The sequence below is a fragment of the Choristoneura fumiferana genome, chromosome Z, assembly GCF_025370935.1.
Source record: "Choristoneura fumiferana chromosome Z, NRCan_CFum_1, whole genome shotgun sequence".
Lineage (NCBI taxonomy): Eukaryota > Metazoa > Arthropoda > Insecta > Lepidoptera > Tortricidae > Choristoneura > Choristoneura fumiferana.
The window spans coordinates 6,522,004-6,543,562 of NC_133472.1; the positions used below are offsets into that span (position 1 = coordinate 6,522,004).

Genomic DNA, 21,559 nt, shown 5'->3' on the forward strand with positions numbered 1-21,559 from the left:
CGTGTCATGCGGTCCCTCTGACACTTATACTATTTAATACGAGAGCGAGAGGGACGGTATGATACGAACTTCTAGTTTCGACTTTCATAGTAGCCCTGCTGTCAGTAGCACAGACTACTAAGAGATACTAACGTATGTCAGTAGAGTAGAGATTCGAGATCGAAGAAACGTCACTCCTTGTGTGTGTTTGATTTGCGAAAACTGGATCAAAATTATTCAAGAATTAGAACGAACAGCTGACCGTTTGTATTCTCGGCAAGAAGTTTATCAACAAAAATACGAAGTAAGTACAAGTGATGCCCCAATCAATTCCATTAGTGCCTTGCCCAGAATCTTAGTCATTAATTAAACACCAGTATATTTTACTTACTTTCAAGGTTGCTTCAATAAAAGGCTTACAACAGTTTAGCAGTTGAATAATGATATCGGAATAATGGGTGAGGACAGCGAGCGTGTGTACGGGAGGAGCGCGAATAAAAACAGTTTGCTGAAAATTGTCATTTTGGGCGATGGTGGAGTTGGAAAGTCCTGCTTGATGAGCAGGTTTATATCTAATCATTTTGATGACCATAGCTTCCATACCATAGGCGTTGAGTTCATGAACAAAAGCATTGAAGTCAATGGAAAGCAATACACATTACAGGTAAGTATTTTTTTAATGTTTTTTTTTAAATAGTTTTTTTTTATTCTTATACAATGGCTAAGGTCTTCTACGCAATATACTATTGTGTTTGTTGGTAAACCAGTTGACAGATTTGAAGTCTTTTTAGAAGTTGTTATCCTGTGGCCGTATTGCCTAATGTTTCTGATGCTCATGATCGCAATCAAATGACAGATTTTGCATACAAACATTACATTTAAGCATTACATTTAACCGTCAGTTAACACTAATCAATGGATGGTTAAACAGCCCCTTACTGTTTAAAAGATAATCAAGAATTAAGTAAATTATTATGCGCAGTAATATTGTAGGTTTTTAATTTATGATGTTGTGCAAAGTCTGTTACTAAAGTGTTTTTAATTTACACAAATTTAACAAAAGGAGGTTAAATAAGTGAGTTTTTTGATGTCTCTTTTGTGTCATGTCAATGTCCTTCATTTGTGAATTTACAATTTGACCTTTAACAATGACTGAAGTTATATTATGTGTGAAAAAAGTATTTATTTTTCAAAAAAGAGGTTTTATTTCGATTTAGCAAAAAAAACACTAGAGATATATACAATAGAAACTGACATGAGCTTCAATGGGTTTGTAGATGAAAAACAGGGTCGGTATTTATTTATTTATTCCTCTTAATGGCGGCCATAAGGCTTGGGCCAATGTCAGTTAAATTAAAGATAAATATATTCTTCTTATGCATGTTGTACGGTGATTGTAGTTTTTGCAACTTGATAGCAAAATTCCAGAAACCACACGGAGACCACTTGCGCATTAAAAAATGTCAGACACGAGAGCAATATAGAATTTTGTGATCACTGATCACTGTTAAGGTTAATCGCCGCATAAAACACTATCAAAATTATACTTCAACTAAGCCAAAGAAGCAGAAATACCAAAATTAGATATCGTCTACATCCGCCATGTTCGAATGCTACAAATCGAATCACAGGGTCGGTATTATCAGAGCCGTTAAAGATTGTCACCTGTCAAAACGATCGAGTCAAAGACACATAAATTCTTTTTTCATGTTTTATATTGTGGACTATGGAACAGCCCGTAACCGACCGGACTGGCGCAATTTGGCGGTAAAGAAACTCTTTATTTTTTTTTAATTAATTGATATGCTACTTAAAAATCGGATATTTTTTTCTGTTAATTAGAAAGGTTATTCCTATGGATAAAAAAGTTTCACCCGTTTCTAAAATTTTCATCCATAACCTATTTCGCCAACTTTTAACAAACACTTGCAGTTAATAAAAGCTTGAAAATACAAGCCAATGAGGGCTATCGTTTTTTGTGTCACTAGATGGCGCACTGTTGCGTGAGGTTTTTAAGTATGGCTTTCAAAGTCTGTTATTACGGGCGTGAAAACAAAGTTTAGATTAAAATCATATTTAATACACCTTAAAACCGTACCATAAAAATATCGTGCATGCCACAGTGTTGCATAGTCCCCGTTTTGTTCGGAAAAAAGGAAGGACAAAGGTTTCCGAAATACAAAACTGTCTCAAAACACAGACATTCATTGCCCCGGAACGCATATTTGCCATACCTAATTCATTTCAGATATTGCAAAATATTCACAAAATTATTCTAATTATAAATAAACCCGCGTAGCTCACCCAAAAACTATGAAATTTGACATTTCGGAGACCTCACGCTACGCTAGCGCCTCTAGTGGCGAATTCATACGCGATAGCCCTCATTCACTTATCGCTATGACGTCATCTACATTATCTAAAACCTCTAATATTCCTCGCACAACCTTCTGAGCAAAGGTCGTCATAATTTACTTAGACAAGTGCTTTATTGCGACGTTATAAAGATCATTACTGCTTGCCAGTCGTATTAGCTGTATAAAAAACGCCTTAGTTGCAATGAACATGAAAAACTTCTACAATCCAATATATGTTTTTCTGATCATTGAGATACGGCCAAGTGTGTGTCGGACTCGCGCACTGAGGGCTCCGTGTATAATTAAGAGCTGATTATAGGACTTTGGGAGACTTTTCAGTTGATTAACTCCTACATACTTAATTTTTTTTAATCGAAGTCGAAAGACAAATGTGCAAACTTTTTGGGAAATGCTCAACTTCTCTTTTATGACCCTTTCTTCAATATTGAAGTTTCTTTCATAATACAACATACTTAGTGGCGTGCATTGGGTGGGTCGATTCCATTTGTTATTCTTTACCTCAAAAGTATAAATTTCTTGTAGCGATTCGAATATTTAATTATTATAATTCGTGTTTTTTTTTAGTCGCATTTCACCTCGATCATGTATTAGTGTATTTTAGTGCAAACATCAACTAACGGGTCAAATTAATTCGGCATCCAGGCAAACATCGGTCGCGGCGAAATGCGTCTAGGGTAAAATAATACACGAAAAATGACATTGTAGACAAATTAATTGTACCAAAATTTGCGTCAAGTACAAGATTCTATTGAAATTTTGTTAGTTCGAGATGAAATGCGTTTCGGCGAATCGCTACAAGGAATTTATGCTTTTGAGGTAAAGAACCATTTGATCGATTCCAGGGTAGGCAGTTGGAAGTGTGCCGCAGCAGGGCGCCACCAGCACTTAGCGCTGCTCACCCAGCAATAGGGCTACTGTAGTACGAAATTCGAGAATCGACGTTAGTATAGTAGCGTCCCTCTCACTCTCGTATTAAATAATATAAGCGTCAGCGGGACGGCAATATACGAAGTTCGAATTTTGCACTTCGTAGTATAGGGCCTGGCTTTGGGCCTGCTTACTCAATGCACGCCATACCCCACGCCTGCAGGGCTACTACGAAACTCGAAGTTCGTGTCGTGCGGTCCCTCTGACACTTATACTATTTAATACAAGAGCGAGAGGGACGGTACGATACGAAATTCGAGTTTCGTAGTAGCCCTTTCTGACCAGTGTGTCATTATTATTAAAGCTTGAAACACAGAGAGCAGTGGCGGGGCGGTGCGACGCGGCGCGAAGGCGGTACCGGTTGTATATTCGATTTGTTCCTGATTCGTCATATTCCTAATTCGACACTTTCCTAACTGGTCATATTCCTAACTCGTCATATTTCTGATTTGTTATATTCCTTACTGGTCATACTATGTACATTTGCCTGCACAAAATCAATTGTTTAGTCGGTCAGGTTATGGTTTTTTTTATGACCACCCAGAACCGATTCGGGGCACTCATTACATCGGTTCTGGATGGTCATAAAAAAATAACCTTAACCTAACCGACTGTAAGCACGAGTTCGTAATTTCATTTGACTGTACAGTGACGAATTAAGAATATGACAAATCAGGAATATGACCAGTTAGGAAAGTGTCGAATCAGGAATATGACCAATTAGGAATATGACGAAACAGGAACGAATCTAATATTCGAGCTAACATGAAAGAGGGCACACAGAATACCGCGCGGGGAATAAGCGTGGCGCGGTATTCTAGGGCACTCTTTCATGTTAGCTCGAATATTACAACCGGCACCGCCTCCGCGACGCGTCGCACCGCTCCTCCTCCGGCGTCAGTGTGTTTCTAGCTTTAGACATAATATTACGTTATTGACAAATGCTAGTCTATTTTTATAATGCGTGTCGTAAGGCATTGTTTTAAGTTTTATCTTTCTTTGTACGTGCTTCAAAGGCTAAAACATATTTATTTCACACAAAGCAAGGGTCCACAGATGTTCAGTACCGTAGTGACTAAATAAATATACAAATAAATATATAAATACAATAATCTGGCAGTGACATCCTGGTAGTCCGGCCAGGATCGTCTCCGCAAGACGAAACTCTTCAACGTTTAATAGCATCGACTTGAAATTTGGTATGCAAATGTAGTTTGGGTGACAATACAAGTACAGTCAGCAAAAAAAAACTTGTATTAAAAATGTAATTTTTACCACTAACTTTTTAGCACAATGTAATTTTTGGAATCCCTATGTTTTTTTTGCAAAATCCCGGAATTTCAATTAAATTGCTAGGTTTTATTGATTCGTGCGATTCGGGTAAAAGCTTGTATAAAACTGTTCGCCCCAGACGCAAAAAGAGAGGTGTTATAAGTTTGACCGCTATGTGTGTCTGTCTGTCTGTGGCACCGTAGCTCTTAAACGGGTGGAACGATTTGAATGCGGTTTTTTTTTATTTGAAAGCAGGTTTTCTAGCGATTGTTCTTAGACATGTTTAATCAAAATGGCTTCAGCCGTTTTTAGAGATATTGAACTTTGAAGTGACAAAGTCGGGGGTTTACCAATTTTTTGTTTGCTAGGTTATTAGCGAGAACTTTTCTTTATTCCAGGTATGGGACACAGCAGGCCAGGAGCGTTTCAAGTCCCTCAGGACGCCGTTCTACCGCGGCACCGACATTTGCATCCTGGCTTACTCCGTAGACGACCGGAGTTCCTTCGGGAACATAAAGATGTGGCTCAACGAGTTCCTCCACTATGCTGGCGTCAAAAACGGGATAGAACGGTTCCCGTTCATGGTTGTTGGGAACAAGGTACGTTATATAAATATCTTGGGACATCAAGGAACAAATTGACATCAATTGACCTGGTCCCATATTAAGCAAAGCTTGTACTATGCATACTAGGCAACGGATAAACATACTTATTAAGTAGATAAATACTCGTGCATGCTTAAATACATATTAAACGTCCAAGACCCGAGAGCAAACATTCGTATTCATACAAATATCTGCTTCGGCCGGGGATCGACTCCGTGACCTCAAGTAGTCAGTCTTCCTAGTCAGGTTCTCTCAAATTCTTGATTCAATCAACTTTTTCTTGTTTATTATTCTGCCCAAGAGACAACAGTGACAGAATTTTCACATGACATACATACATACATGCTATCTAATGTTATTTATTAACACAAACCGTGGTGATGAACCCATCTTATTTTCAGTATTTTTTTCCCGTTTATTTGTATGTGTAAATAAAACCGTCGACCTTAATATGTTTGTCATGAAACCCGTGGTCGGTAAATGAGTCATTGCGCGTACAAATTTTCATGTCATGAAGCCCAAGGTCGGGAAATGAGTTCATAACTCCATGGTGTGCTACAGTGCATGCAGGGGGGGGGGCAAGAGCGCAGTCAGCGGTATCGGCAATGTTTGAAAAAATATTAGTTTTTCTTTTACAAATATATAATTTTACTTAACATTGTATATCTCACTGGCGGTGCTAGAATTACGAACATCGACTCATTGAAGCCCTCAGTCTTCGACTTCGGGCTTCTAATAGACTCTCGTTCGTAATTCCTTATTTACCGCCCTTAAGACACAATGTACTATTAAGTAATTTTAGTGTAGGATTAAAATAGCGAATTTCGTATCCGCTTCTGCTATCGCTTCTCGCTTATATTGCGAATGTACTACTTATTATGTGTGTATTATTACCATGTATGTTAAATACGTATTAACAAACTATTCTTTACCTGCAGCTTCGCTCGTATTAATAGATATAGCATTTGGATTGATAGGCGATAAGCCCGCCTACTGCTTACCTTGTAATTTTCTCTCTGTGTACCTATTTTCTGTATCGCTTACTCTTTCTGCTGTACAATAAAGAGTCATTGTATTGTATTGATATTCCGGGATTTTCTGAAAATTGCTTAGGATTTTGACCCTGAGGCCTTAGGGCGGCCACCTACACTCGGAATTCCATTTCGGAATTTCGAACGCAGTAGGTACATCCATACAAATCTATGGACCTACACCCACCACATACGGACAGTTATAGCTTTCCGTTCGAACTTTTCTCTGATTCGGAATTCCTGTGCGTTCAGAATTGAAATAAATGTGTGTGTGTGTGTGTGTGTGTGTGTGGTGTGTGTGTGTGTGTGTGTGTGTGTGTGCGTGTGTGTGTGTGTGTGTGTGTGTGTGTGTGTGTGTGTGTGTGTGGTGTGTGTGGGTGTGTGTGTGTGTGTGTGTGTGCGTGCGTGCGTGCGTGCGTGCGTGCGTGCGTGTGCGTGTGGTGCGTGTGCGTGTGCGTGTGGTGCGTGTGCGTGTGGTGCGTGTGCGTGGTGTGTGTGCGTGGGTGTGTGTGTGTGTGTGGTGTGTGTGTGTGTGTGTGTGAATCGAATCGAAATTCCGAAACGGAATTCAGAGTGTATTTGGCGGCCCTTATTGTTTAACGCACTTGGAATCACGATCGTTAGCACCGCATCTTTCTGTCAAACGGTATGGGATGAGGGTAGAAAGAGAAAGCGAATGCATTCAGAAGCGCCCGGGCGTTAGGCAATACGGCAACTGGTGATGACCAGTTTTCTTTAGTAATCTTCATTAATCTTGCGTAAAGAAAACCGTGTCAAATTTCATTTCTCTAAACAGTGTGTCTTGTGATGTGAGAATTTGATCACGATCCGGTGGCCGGGATAAAAGTAACCCATATGTTATTCCAGAGATACTATCGGCATAACAAATTTCATCCGAATCCACCAGCTATTTCGGCACGGAGTAAGAAATACACGCGCACACACATACGCACGCGCTCACTTACAGTATTAGCAGGATTCAAAGTCAAAGTCAAAGTCAAAATATCTTTATTCAATTTAGGCTATAACAAGCACTTATGAATGGCAAAAAAAAAATCTACCACCGGTTCGGAAAAACCTCCGTTGAGAAGAATCCGGCAAGAAAGTCAACGAGGTATATTTTTATAAACAGATTTACAATATTATTGAATGATACGAGTATCTGTACATCACAAGTATTTAACACAACTTTATTTTTAACACAGTAGGATCGCTATTTGAAGGGATCGCTAATTTGTTTAATGCAAAGCGATTGCTATGATCTGCGTCAGTGTAATTTAACTGCGACTAAAAATGCTCTCGCGCTGGTTGTCCTAGAAACTTGACTTTTATTCTTACTAGCTGTTGTGCGGTCTCCGTCCGCGTAGAATTCGTTTATCGCTATCCCACGGGAACTACGCAATTTTCCGGGATAAAAACTATCCTGTGTCCTCGGGACTCAGTCTATCTGTATAGGTACCGAATTTCATCTAAATCGGTTCGGCGGTTTAGACGTGAAGAGGTACCTAACGAACAAACAAACTTACAAACTTTCGCAATTATATTATTAGTAGAATAGCACAACCAATTAGAAAAGTCTGAAGAATCTTTTTTCTTGTCATATGCCAGTTGCCATCTTAAATGACCCCAAACTGCGTACATTTGGCTTAGGAGAGGGGCTACTGTGCTGACAGTAAAGGTCACAGCGCATTAGAAACAAAACACCCGAAGTAGCACCGCCTCGTCGTTCGGCGTCAGCTCGTTGTAGACAGTTGGTCCACGGGTGGACGCCGCGTTGACAATACCTCGCGTGGTCCACGAATTTCCGAGTAATCTAATATGAATGGTGGGTGAAGAGTTCGGGTAGCGAGCTACCACCGAGTGGTCCACTCGCCTTCCGCGCGTGGGAAACGAGGCGACGTGGACATGCTACGGAGTTGATGGAGTGAGCGCATGCCTATATAAATCCATATAAAGAATATACTAAGCGAGGCGGTGCAGGTCGGGTGCCGGGTGGCTCTACACCCTGACGCCGGATATTTGTAGATACCTACAAATTTCTACGGAACCCTCGTATGTCTTCTATAACTGCTTTTCTAGCAAGCTTTCCAATTTGACATTTGACACTAAATAATAAGTTACATATTGACGGATATTAAAATGTCACTTTATTACACATCGGTCTTCGGAAAAAGACAATTGGCTGTTCACGACGATTTCCGAACACTAGCGACCGTCCATCAATCATCGTATTTATTAAGTAACGTGTTGTATCAAATAAATAAATACTGCACCTTTATGGAATTCATTAGTTTACGTCAAATTAATGACATGTAAACTTCGGATATCTATAGAGAGCTGTTGCAACTACTAGAAAAAGTATAGTTCCCTCTTTTTACTAAAGATGCCATCGTACAATTTAAAGTTTTGGGGGGTTTCAACAACTCTTTATTATATATTTTCATATAAATGCGTCCGTACTCTATTGCACCTGTACAACGACTGACAAAAGTCACATAAGTAGTGTGACAACGCTCTACGAAGCCGATATTAGCCGAGTCTCTTCTCAAAGACCGATGTGCAATCTTTATGGTCGGGTACAGTAATACATTCGTAGTGTAATACTATAATTGATTGACACTTCAAGTACCTTGGTATTCCAATTGAGATGAGACTTTCCCAATAGGAGTAAGTTACGCACTATATTTGTACATCTTTAATATGTTGTTTCAGTCCGACGTACCATCGCGTGAGCGCGAAGTGAGTCATGACCAGTTGAAGCAGTGGTGTGCTGATAACAAGATAGCGTCGTACATAGAGACGTCGGCAAAGAACGACAACAATGTCGTCGAGGCCTTCACTATGGCTGTACAGAGGTGAGCAATAAACATAGAGTAAAAGCAAAGTCTAAAGAACTTAAAGTCACAAAACTCGGCCGTCTAGACAGAGCAACGATGAGGTGCGGTGCGGGGGAGAGCGGCGAGGCCCCGCGGGCGCCCCGTCCATCCCGACGTTCAGTGCGCGATGGTACTGCCTCCGAAGGGTGTCGTAATTTGTCGTGAATAAAATTTAATAATTATTCCGACACAGGAGTGGCCAGTTAATTAGAAATGCGTTGTACATGTGAAGTATGTCAGAATGTATGTTCGTTTGTATGTTAGAATGACAATCAGCTATATTATTAAATTCAATAACAGAATATTAAAATCCTCAAACGCAAATATTTGTCGGTTCAGCATCTTTAAAAAATAAATAAACTGGAGATCTAACTTGCGTTTTTAACCCCCGACGCAAAAAGAGGGGTGTTATAAGTTTGACCGCTATGTGTGTCTGTCTGTATGTATGTCTGTCTGTCTGTGGCACCGTAGCTCTTAAACGGGTGGACCGATTTCGATGGATCCTATGTACAAGGGCTTAAGTGTAAAATCCTTACTTTACAGGACGGGCTTTCAAAGTCAAAAACTGTCGTAACTCAGAGATGGTGTATCCGAGACGTCTAAAATTTGGCATTGTTAATTTTAATTTGGAATATTGCTATAATCGTTTGTAATTACTTACGTATTAATTATAAAAAAAAAAAATACAAATGACATATTAAATATATTATGTATGAACAACTTTTATACACATTACAGATGGATCGAGCTAGAACAAATAGCAGAGAAAGAGATGGGTATGCTCGAAAATCCAGACTCCATAACCCTCCATGGCAACCATGGAACCGCTGCCAACATACGAGCGACATGCTGCTCTAGGTTCAGCGAGGCTTGAAGCGATTCCCGTAGCGCACGTACAAGCTATTAAGGGCGAGAATGCTATGCATCGACGCCAGGGTATCGCGACTTGAGAGAGGGTATCTCCAGCAAAAGTGTTAATGGAATATGTATCCTGTGAAAGCGATGATTAGACGCTAATTAAAATCAACGCGAGTTGTTACTTGCAATCTTTTATCTATCAAGTTATGAGTCCGGTTGATTGACGTCCGATTATAGCCCCAGAATGTACGACCTAATAATGCATGTCACGATAAATCGTGAGTAAAAAAATCACTAGTCCGTCAGTTAGATTATCAGAAATATGGGATACGTATTTTTACTTTTGTCAATCAAATAAATAATTACAAAGATGAAGCTAGACATAGTTCGGGATATAATATGTCCACAATTTTTTTGGTTAATTGACTAAAGAAAAATTTCAAGTAAAGAGCGTTCTTCTACCTAAAAGGCTGGATATACACTTGTGACTCTTCTGGTGTTGCGGGTGTCCATGGGCGACGGTAATCGCCCACCATCAGGCGATCCGTTTGCTCGTTTTCCCCCTATTCCATTTAAAAAAAAACGCATCCAATATTTTTTGAAAATCGAACTTTCAGACTAATTATGTATTTTTAGTAAGATTTTTAGGGATTCTAGCCTATTATCAGGAACATTCCGGGAGTTAAAGTCAGCATCAAAAGTAGCGGATCACTGTCAAATTTGTATGGTGTTAAGAGCGTTTATACCTGCTGAGCTGGCAACGTTGCATTTTTGTTAGTTTTACTCGATTATTCCATAAAAATTTAATATAAAATTCTATCACGAATAATTATTGAAGTAGACACATTAATCACACCACATTTTTAATTTTCATTCAATTTTTATGGAATAATAGAGAAAAACTAATATAAACATGCAACGTTGCCAGCTCAGCAGGTATAAACGCTCTCAAGTACTTTGCTCTAAAATGACAAAGTACAAAAGTATGCAGCTACTTTTGTTGCTGACCCTACATTAACCGCACTCTCAGATTATGATGGAATTGTCTTTGATTCGTTATTGCTCTGGATGTAAAGGAAAATATGAACTTAATTAAATATCAAGCCGATATCAATTTTAAAATAACCCCTGTAGTTTTAGAGATAGGGTAACATTTGCACCGTTCAAGTATTACCAGTAAGCACTAGGTGGGGTTCTGCTTTGCTTGTTTTAGATTACACGGGGGGGAGGGAGGAGGCGTACGGTTTTTTTTTGCATTTTTCCGTTGTAAAAAGGAGGCTACGGTAATCTAGGATGTTTTTGTGTTTTTTTTTGTGTAAAATATCTAATACCTTTAAGCGATTCTTGTATATACATATTCCGGGGATCTCGGAAACGGCTGCAACGTTTTCGATGAAATTTGGTATGTGGGGGTTTACGGAATGACAAATCGATTTAGCATGGTCTTATCTCTGGGAAAACGCTTATTAACGAGTTTTAGCCCGAGCAAGCTCGGTCGCCCAGGTACCTTTTTTAAAATCAGTTCTGTAGTTATGCAGACACTAGCTACAAACATACACAGTTTACCTATGTACTATGTTAGTATACAACTTGTTATTTTTGATTTCCGTAAACTTTAAAGGATCATTATACAGATCAAATGGAGTTAATTTCTCCGAGAAACCAAACCAAGGACATTTCCGTTAGAACCTTCAACATAGTATTACAAAACTTGATAACAAAAGATGGATTAATCTGTAGTTCGTTTATTGAGCGAGAAAATATTCTATAGATAACCCTTTTCCAGGCATAGTGCATATAGCAACTACATAAATGTAGACAAATATTCGGCCTTACTAAGTATACAATATGGTACAAAATCACTTGAATTCGTTAAAAATATTATTCGTTTTTAAATTAACTAATAGGTAGACAACAAAAATCTATGCTTAATTTTGTGATAGCACATCTAAATTTGCAGGCCCTGGAAAAGTGTTAATCGTTTCCTCAAAGTCAGTGGGACAACTGCGTACGGGTTTTTTTGTTGGTGGATGGAGTTTTGGTGTTTGCGTTATCTAGTGAAATCTATATCTGTGGGCGCAGTCTCCTGCATAATATCTGCTACAGTGGAGCGTGCAAAAATATCCGACACGCTCTACCGGCCCTAGAAATAGAATCGTATCAGATATTTATGCACACTTTCTTGTGTCAGATATTGGTGCTGCAACTTTGCTTATTTTCCTGTCAAGGGAAGGGGGGGGGGATAACTGACTTAAATTCTGCTTACTTAATACTTGAACGGCCTCTAAGCTTATCCAGTATCATTAAAAAAACTTGAAGACTGTTTCTGAAAATATCCCCAATATCAAGAGACCAAAATTGAGATCTTAAAATAAGTTGTACTTAGATGTAAATCAGGTTGTTTTTTTTGGTTGTCATGTGATTTTTAACGGATTAAAAGAGGGAAATATATATGCGGCTTTTTAGCCAGCTAGGCACCTCGTACATTTTACACATTTCTTATTTCTATTTCTCTGTAAGTGCAGGCACGATTGGAATCTACAATATTAGCATCGACTCTGAAATAAGGCGAACTAAATTGACAAATGAAAATGTTACCAGACAGCAAAAAAAAATAGGCAATGTCGATACAAATTTGACGATATAATCTTGTGTAGACGAGGAATGAAAATGTTTGTCACTTTTGGACTTTATATTCACTGCTTTAGGCCTGAAAACTTCAAAAAGGATAACAAGAAATAATAACGTGACGAAAATTTCACAATAACGGAAATAGTTCCAAGCAAGCTGATGGCAGTTAAGCCGAATGACATATATGAAATGTCATCAAAACAAAATGGCGGATGGCGTCCTTCCCGATGCTCATTATTTTTTCGAAATCTTTCAAATAAAAGATTTATTTTATTATCATTATATTAAGTTTTTTTTAATATCGATAATACAGCACTGGTGTAGTGTAACTGTGGCAACATTTGTGTGTAACTGTCAAGTTGGTTCGCCCAGAGACTCGAGTACTGAGTACTGATGTTTGTCATGTCATGGCGACTAGTATTTTTGTATAGCTATGTTTCGAACAAAATGTGGCTGTGGCTTGTAGATCGTATCTGGAGGGATGGAAAGAGGGACTTATAATTACGTTTATATGTTAGAAAAATGGCCTTGCGTGTCCTAGTAGGCGGGGCTTAATAACCGTGTCCTGCGCGTCATCTGACATTGCGTCACGCGCGCAAATCAATGCCTGCTTTGTTTTTGCTCACTCTTATATTATTTTAATACGAGAGTGAGAGGGACGGTACGATACGAACTTCGAATTTTGTAGTAGCCCCCTGTGCTTTTGGGGTTCAAGTTCGTCCGAATTCAATGTCTGATGTGATGTTATAAAACTAACCTAACCTACAAGGTCCTGAAATATCGTCTATGTACTTTCTCAACCTCGTATCTGGCCACATTAAGTTGCTTTAGAATCATCTTTATGTTAATTATGATAGAGTAGTGATTTGTTTGATACAATACGGTATTTGACTATTTATTATGTATTATAAATTAAAACTTCACAATGCCTGTTATCGAATAAAGAAACAATTTTGCAGCTACCTTTACAAATATTTAAGTTAAGTATAAAGTTTTGCATCAAGATTAGACGGAGAAAGACATACTTGCATGTGACGTCACACGCAAGTAGCGCCGTACTTGCTGCATAGAGAAAAGTGTTTGAGAAAGAGAAAGGTATATCGATTTTCAATAAATCACTATAAATCCAATTTTCAACCGATTTAAGTTTTCTCTTCGCTAAACATTGTCTGTATACCTATATTTTCATAATAATATATGAGACATGGCAAATTAGATACGAGGTTAAGAAAGTATATGGACGGTATGTCCTGAATAGTTTACAGTTTTAGGAAAAAAATCGTTCGTCCATATGAAACAGTTGGGGAATTAATCATTTGGAAATATTTTCGGCGAAAAGCCAGAATCTCCTGGTCTTTAGGTAGTCAGCAGCAGTAGATGTGGTGCCCAAAATGATCTAAAACACTATTATTGCCTTCGCAGTAGAGTCCAATGTTCATTTTGAGCACCGTAATCCCTCATCAACTTTAGCTGTTGACTGTATATGTAAGCTTTTGCACCATACACTTTTTCACGTAATTTTATTATGGCTATTTATTTATTTATTTATCAATAAAACATTACAGCATTACAGTTAGAAAATTATACACAAAAAGCTATAGTGCCCGACCGCTAAGAAGTCAATCCCGACACATTGCACAAATATGAAGTTACTGGTTATTAACCCTTTAACCGCCATTGTCTAAATTATAAGACAAAAATTATCCAGCTCCCTGAGCAAAGCCGCGGACGGACGGACAGACAGACAGACAGACATGGCGAAACTATAAGGGTTCCGTTTTTGCCATTTTGGCTCCGGAACCCTAAAAAGTATGCTACAATGATTCAAATGGTATAATTTGGATAGGAATTACATACACTTTTATTGTTCGAACAAAATATTTTTTAATTAATTTAATTCTTATAGAAATTATTGATTAGATAGACGTATTTATTTTAGAGGTTTTTAATGTTATAGAAATTAACTTGCAAATTAATGATTTTAGCGAGTGATTATGCACCATTTTTTTTTAATTTCATACCAAATAAGGTAGATCCCTTTTCTTTTGAACTTTTTAGGGTGAAGCCAGACGAGCGTAATTTTTGGAACTCATTTTCAGCCGCCGTGTGGCATAAACTGGACTTTTGTATAAAACAGAATGCAGCAATAATGAGGGCTATTGTTTTTTGTCTTTCTAGATGGCGCCACTGTTGCGTGAGGTTTTTAAGTGTGGCTTTCAAAGTCTGTTATTACGGGCGTGAAAACAAAGTTTAGATTAAAATCATATTTAATACATCTTAAAACCGTGCCATAAAAATATCGAGCAACCACAGCGTTGCGTAGTCCCGTTTTGTTCGGAAAAAAAGGGAGGACAAAAGTTTCCGAAAGACAAAACTGTCCCAAAACACAGACATTCATTGCCCCGTAACGCATAATTGCCATAATTGATTTCAGGTAATCTAAAATATTCACAAAATTATAGGTACTATTTATAAATAAACCCGCTTCTCGCCCAAAAACTATGAGATTTGACATTTCGGAGACCTCAGACTACAATAGCGCCTCTAGCGACGAATTCATACGCGATAGCCCTTATTACGTGACCGAAAAGTCGCGGCTCACGACTCATAAAATAACGCTCACGCTCGTCTGACTTCACCCTTATAGGAGTGGCGATTTGAATGGCTTATCCTTAAAGGTTTCGTTTTGGATCACTATAATTCATATTGATACGTTTATTTTTAAAAGTGACAAATTGGTTGTAAAATGAATTAAATATAAGCTAGCTTACTATAATTTGGTTGTATGGCCCAAAAAATACATTAAGAATATTAAGAGCCTTAAGTCATGTTTCGAGATTTGTTGTTACGATAATTTTTGATTTTGAGCCTCATACTAAATAATAATCCCAGCCTATATACGTCCCACTGCTGGGCACAGGCCTCCTCTCAGAATGCGAGGGCTTGGGCCGTAGTTCCCACGCGGGCCCAGTGCGGATTGGGAACTTCACACACACCATTGAATTACTTCGCAGGTTTGTGCAGGTTTCAAATGTAATTTCGCACATGAATTCCGAAAAACTCAGAGGTGCGAGCCGGGGTTTGAACCCACGATCCTCTGCTTGAGAGGCAATAGGTCAAACCACTCGGCCACCTCGGCTTGAGTCTCATATCGAACAAAATCACGCGTCATACGCTGAGTGGATTCTTGGCTAATGAGGCAGTTTAATTTGGCCGACTTATAATATAAAATAATTTAAAAAGCAAAATAGTTAATCATGTATGAACTTTGTATACATTCCCACTTAACATTTGTATTGTTAGGGGCTGTTTCACCATCCATTGATTAGTGTTAACTGGCGGTTAAATGTGATGCCGTCTCTATTTGTTTTGTGCGAATAGACGGAGACGGCATCACATTTAACCGTCGGTTAACACTTAAACAATGGATGGTGAAATAGCCCCTTAATGTTGTAAAAATTGCAAGCATGAGTAAGGGGCTGTTTCACCATCAATTGATTAGTGTTAACTGGCGGTTAGGTGTGATGCCGTTTCTATTTGTTTTGTTCGAATAGACGGAGACGGCATCACATTTAACCGTCAGTTAACACTAATCAATGGACGGTGAAACAGCCCCTTAATGTATTAATTTGGTAAAAAAATGTATAAGATCTTAGTATAGCTTAATTGTGCACCCAGGTAGATTATAGTCGCAATTGTTTTTGATAGTTCTAACTTATGTAAATATTTGTTAAAAATAAAAAGTTAGGGCCGACGTTTGACATTGGAATACTTATGTATTTAGAAAAATGCTTCATTATTTAATTATTTATTATATACAAGGTGTTAATTATTAAACTGAAAACCTCACAAACGCCAACTGTATTTTTTATTCTACATATTCTATTCTCGGAAATTTCTGGAAATTTTCACAAGTAAGTTTCAATCCCCATACAAAATTGTAAGTTAGTTTCCAAAAGTTTCCTGTATGAAAAATCCGCAATTTAGGAAAGGTTCCCTTGGCATATCAGTAACTTACAAATATCTTAATTATTTCAAACAAATATCTTATTTTGGTAAGTCAGTAATCATATCATTAGATCCTAAACTACACTCGTAATTTACCTGTCAGTTGTACTGACAGAAAAGCGTCCAGTATTAAATTACCTAAATCAGGGTTTCTCAAACTTATTACTCCACGTACCCCTGTTAGTTTCTAGACGACAGCGAACCCCCCCCCCCCCCCCAAATAAAGTAATAAAATTGACTGTTGGAGAAACTAAGTTTATTTTTATTTCAAACATCATCATAATATAGTGTATATTATTTATTTCAATAAAGGGTAACAAATATAGGTAAGAATCATCTTGCCAACGTAAATACAAACTGAAACAAACAATAACAAATAACAAACAAATAGTTGCCAGTCTGGCAGCCAGCATCACGTAAACCTTGTCGCTAACCCCCTACCATCGAATAGCGAACCCCTAGGGGTTCGAGTACCCCACTTTGAGAAACCCTGACCTAAATAATTATGCAACTTCGCTAAGTTTCAATGGCATGATGAATTTGTAAATTTTCTCAGACAGGGCACTGTTATAGAGATATAAAAAATGCAACCTGGTTCATAGACAACTTTCATTTTAGTTTAAACATGCCTAAGGAGTTGTTAGTTTTTTGTATAGTAGTAGTTTTGAGTGGAAATAGTGACGTGTTTTCCCTATTTAAAAACCCTATCGCTGAGCAAGCATATTGCTAATAAAAACAATTAATATTTTAAGGTTTATTTAATGTAATTTAATAAAATATAGTTACCTACCGTCCTTTGCTTACGAACGATAATTGTACGCGTATCTTTTCTAGATGCTATCAAAGTTTTATTGTTCAATTTAGTTTTGTAACTACCCACTTGGCTAGTTTATAGTTTAAATATAAGACATTTGAAGGAAACAAATTAAGGGGTGTCCACAAAATATTTGAAAGGGGTGGGGTCGATACCAAAGTTCTGTAGTGACTTCAAAAATTCACTCGTCGTGCCGTCGATAGCACGTAGTAGTGCCTGGGCCTTAAATACATCGTGTAACTTAAGTACCTATATGTTTTGGTATTTTATATTTAAGACTGCGTGTAGATCTGGGCACAAGCAAAGTATATTAATAACGATATAATTCAAAAAGCATGCCTTACTGTCTCCCATATTCATCGTGTCGCTGCATATTACGCGGCAAACGTTTTTTTTTTCTTAAAGGTATCTACTCACTACACCACATTATTGTATGCGGGACTTAGCTCGGGACATTTAACTTTGGGCTTAATATCGGGACTTCAGGCAATGCTGATATGTATACATGCAGGAAGGACCTTTAAGTTTTTAACTATATTATATTATTGCGTTGTCACCGGACGGTCAAATTTCATACCAACCAGACCAGTTGAAGTCAGAAGGGCTACTACGAAATTCGATTTTTGTAGTGACCCCTCAGGGCCGGATTAACCACAAACCCTTTTTTAAGCCTCTTCTCTTTATAACAGTGATTCCCAAAGTGGTCCAGGTGGACCCCCAGGGGTCCATGGGAGACTTGCTGGGGGTCTACGTAGGCGTGAACAAAAAATGGGGGTCCATAAGATGTTAATGAGGGTCCACGAAAATTTATCTGCTTTTGATAGTAAAGAGCCAAAATGTAAGCATAGTTTTTATAAGGGCCTACCTACATTGTTTTAAGTACCTAACTAAGCAGATAATATTTTAATAGGGCAAGCGACTGGACAGAACTCAGAAACGACACAATTTTTATTTTTTGGCGACTTTAAGAATGTGGTAGAAATGTAGCAGCAGGGGGTCCACCGAAACCAGTAAAATTTTGAAAGTGGTCCACGAGATAAATAAGTTTGGGAACTACTGCTTTATAAGTTCAATCAAAACTAACAACATGCGATAAAGCAATACTTATTTGTGCGCGCGGAGCCCCTAGGTTGTTGCCTATTCTGCTTAATTGTTAATCCAGCCCGGCTTAATTAAAGTGGTAATAGTCTTATTCAAGCCAATACGAGTGAAGCTTGTAATAATAAGTTTTTATTTATATTTTCAAATCAAACCAAGAAGTTTATCATTATTATTAGCATAACCCAACTGTTCTGTAATATAATTTCAGGTCAATAAAAAGGTTTACGTGCACAATAGGTCTTTAATTTCCTTATACCGCCACACTTAAGACTAGTAACAATGAGGCCGTATTGTCTCACGTTTTTGACGCTCGCGATCGCAATCAAATGACAGTTTTTGTATGCGCAATCTGAACCTCAGAAACGTCAGGCAATACGGCCTCAGCTTGAATCATCTTGGTTCAGAATATTAAACTTTTTCCAACTTGCAAGATTGGGCTCAGCTGTGGTAAGAAAATGTCACCGCTAATAGAATGAATTGAACATACATAAAACTATATATACATAAGAGCTATGGCGCGGAGCATGCTTGGAGTGGGCAGGATTGACCGAATCCGGAACACGGTGCTGCGTTCTAAAACACGCATTGTCGATGTCGGTGCAGACTGCCAGGTTGAAGTGGGATTGGGCCGGCCACGTCAGCCGAATCCATCCACTGCGGTGGGCTAATAATGCCAGTGAGTGGATGCCACAAGACGGATGGCGACGGCGGGGTAGGCCCAGACGGCGGCTGCGGGACGACCTGGACATATTTCTCTCTCTGGCCTCAGGCTGCTTTGGATCGGGAAAAATAGAGGACATGGGGGGGAGGCCTTTGCTCAGCAGTGGGACATCAATCCAGGCTAGATAATAATATATACAGTCGAACATAGAACCTTCTCCTTTTCTTGGAGTGTGTTAAAAAAGGAACTGTTTTAGGATCGCTAGAAGACAAGCTTAAATGCTTTTTTTTAAATAAAACACACTGTCAGACCCAAACTTGTATAATAAATAACATAATTTATTATAGGTTCATTACAGGATTTCCATCTTTGGACACAATCACCCCTAGTATCCCATAATAAATGAGATTACTAATAAGGTCTCCACCCAGTACACCGTATCATACCATGACCGTACCAGCAACGTGTTAGGCAATAGTTATTTGTGTCACAAGGGAGCAAAATGGTGTATTTACGGCGAGGGCGTTCATTGAATCCAGAATGTAGCGAAGGATTCTACAATAGAATATGAAACAAATTTTGCTCCCGAGTGGCTCATACAACTTTTCACACCGAGCATTAAGAAAGTTGAAAAAAAAAACTAATTATTATTAAAGAACAACCAGCATAGAAAATGGTGAGGCTATACAATTATCAACTTAAAAAATGGCATTTGCAATAAAACACTTAGAAAAGCCTTGAACAGAAAAGTTGCACTTTGCTCCCTCTCGTCAGGGAGGAAAACTTACTTTTCTGAAGGAGAGGTGTGAAAAAATATATAAATACACTGTACAGCAGCAACGTTTCGTAAAATTTCCGGTAAACAGCTCGCAAAAGAAAGACTACCTTAACCCTTAATAAGGCCCCACTTATTGGAGCATACTACCACAGAATCAAAAGCAGCTATCGATTACATACCTGACAAAGAATATTTTTAAAGCTAGTCTTATTTTCAATAAATACACTGGAAATTGTGACGTATTATGATATTAATAAAGTTCAGTTTCCAACTCAATGCAAGTGGTCGCTAAATCGCCTCTACCTTATTAAGGTTTAAAAGGGGGCGACGAGAGAGGTACAAAATTAGGCAACCCGATAAGAATCCAGTTGCTACGGGGCCACAAAAGTCTCAAAGGGTTAATTCGGTCTGGCGCTCTGCTTCCTCACTAAACAACTATAGTATACTATGCACTAACTAGTTTTTATATTGACGATATTTTTCTCGGTCTTACATACTAATTCTAAAATCGGACATAGTTATGCAAACAGGAACCAACCCACACCTCCCCCGCAAAATTGAGATAAGTATGCAACAAAATACTAAAATGCACTCTATCAAGTGCAAGTGGTAGAAGTTGCATTTTTTTTAGTAACTAGTTGCATACTCTAAACTTTGGGGGGAGGTGTGGGTTGGTTCCTGTTTGCATAACTACGTCCAATAGGCAATGTGTTCGCGCGACCGTCGCCGCTACAAGTAAAGTGTACTTTGCCAGTATTATAATTATAAATATTTATAAAAGTGCGTAATTCTTCAAGCTACAGTGCTTCGATGTAGCGACAATTTTGTATGTATTTTACTTTGTTTTTGGGGTCGATAACTTTTTCTTGTCACTCATTGCTATAGATACGGTCTCCTGAGTCACTCTGTAAGCCGTAAGTTAGGATAAAAATTTGCCAAAGATGCGTTTTTGTGGTAGTTTTATGCCCCTTCTTAAATTGTTTATCTAATAAGCATGTTAGTATAATATGACGCAACATTTATATTAAACTGCACGTCTTTTGTCACCTCGCTGATGTGACAGAATAACAAGAAGAAAGAGTTGATCAACCCTTTTATCCGTTCTCCATTGTCTTTTATATATAGTACTGTTTTCCATTAAAAAAAGTATTTTGTGAAATTTAATTTATATTAAACTGTCTTGGTTCCTAACGAAACGTTTCGCTTACACGATGATGCTGGTTTTATAAGGTATCTGGTATTATAGTTATATGACCTCTTAGCCTTAAACATTAATAGTACCTTTTTTACAATACAATGTTTGTATAATAAATATAAATAAATAAGTAAATATCACGGGACATTTGACACCAATTGACCTAGTCCCAAACTAAGCAAAGCTTGTACTATGGATACTAGGCAACGGATAATCATACTTATATAGATAAATACATATTAAACATCCAAGACCTGAGAACAAACATTCGTACTATTCATACAAATATCTGCCACGGCCGGGGATCGAACCCGAGACCTCAAGCTTCGTAGTCAGGTTCTCTAACCACTTGGCCATCCGGTCGTCACATTATAGTACATTGTTGGCACTAAATTACACACTATAACTACAGGCACTATATTTGACACAATATTTACCCCTCCTA

The 21,559-nt window shown here is 38.2% G+C and overlaps 1 protein-coding gene across 2 annotated transcripts; it reads left to right on the top strand.

Annotated features, from left to right (window-relative positions):
* The first annotated feature begins 137 nt into the window (after window positions 1–137).
* Rab9 (RAS oncogene family member Rab9) lies at window positions 138–16,416 on the top strand. 2 transcript variants are annotated; one of them, XM_074109473.1, is made up of 5 exons: window positions 138–283; window positions 357–643; window positions 4,955–5,155; window positions 8,905–9,047; window positions 9,807–16,416. In XM_074109473.1, exons 2-5 carry the CDS (start codon window positions 434–436, stop codon window positions 9,940–9,942), a joined length of 690 nt encoding a protein of 229 aa, XP_073965574.1. In that variant the 5' UTR covers window positions 138–283; window positions 357–433; the 3' UTR covers window positions 9,943–16,416. The 2 variants fall into 2 exon arrangements, with proteins under 2 accessions (XP_073965574.1, XP_073965514.1); XM_074109413.1 differs by having other exon boundaries at window positions 378–643.
* Window positions 16,417–21,559: the final 5,143 nt, after the last annotated feature.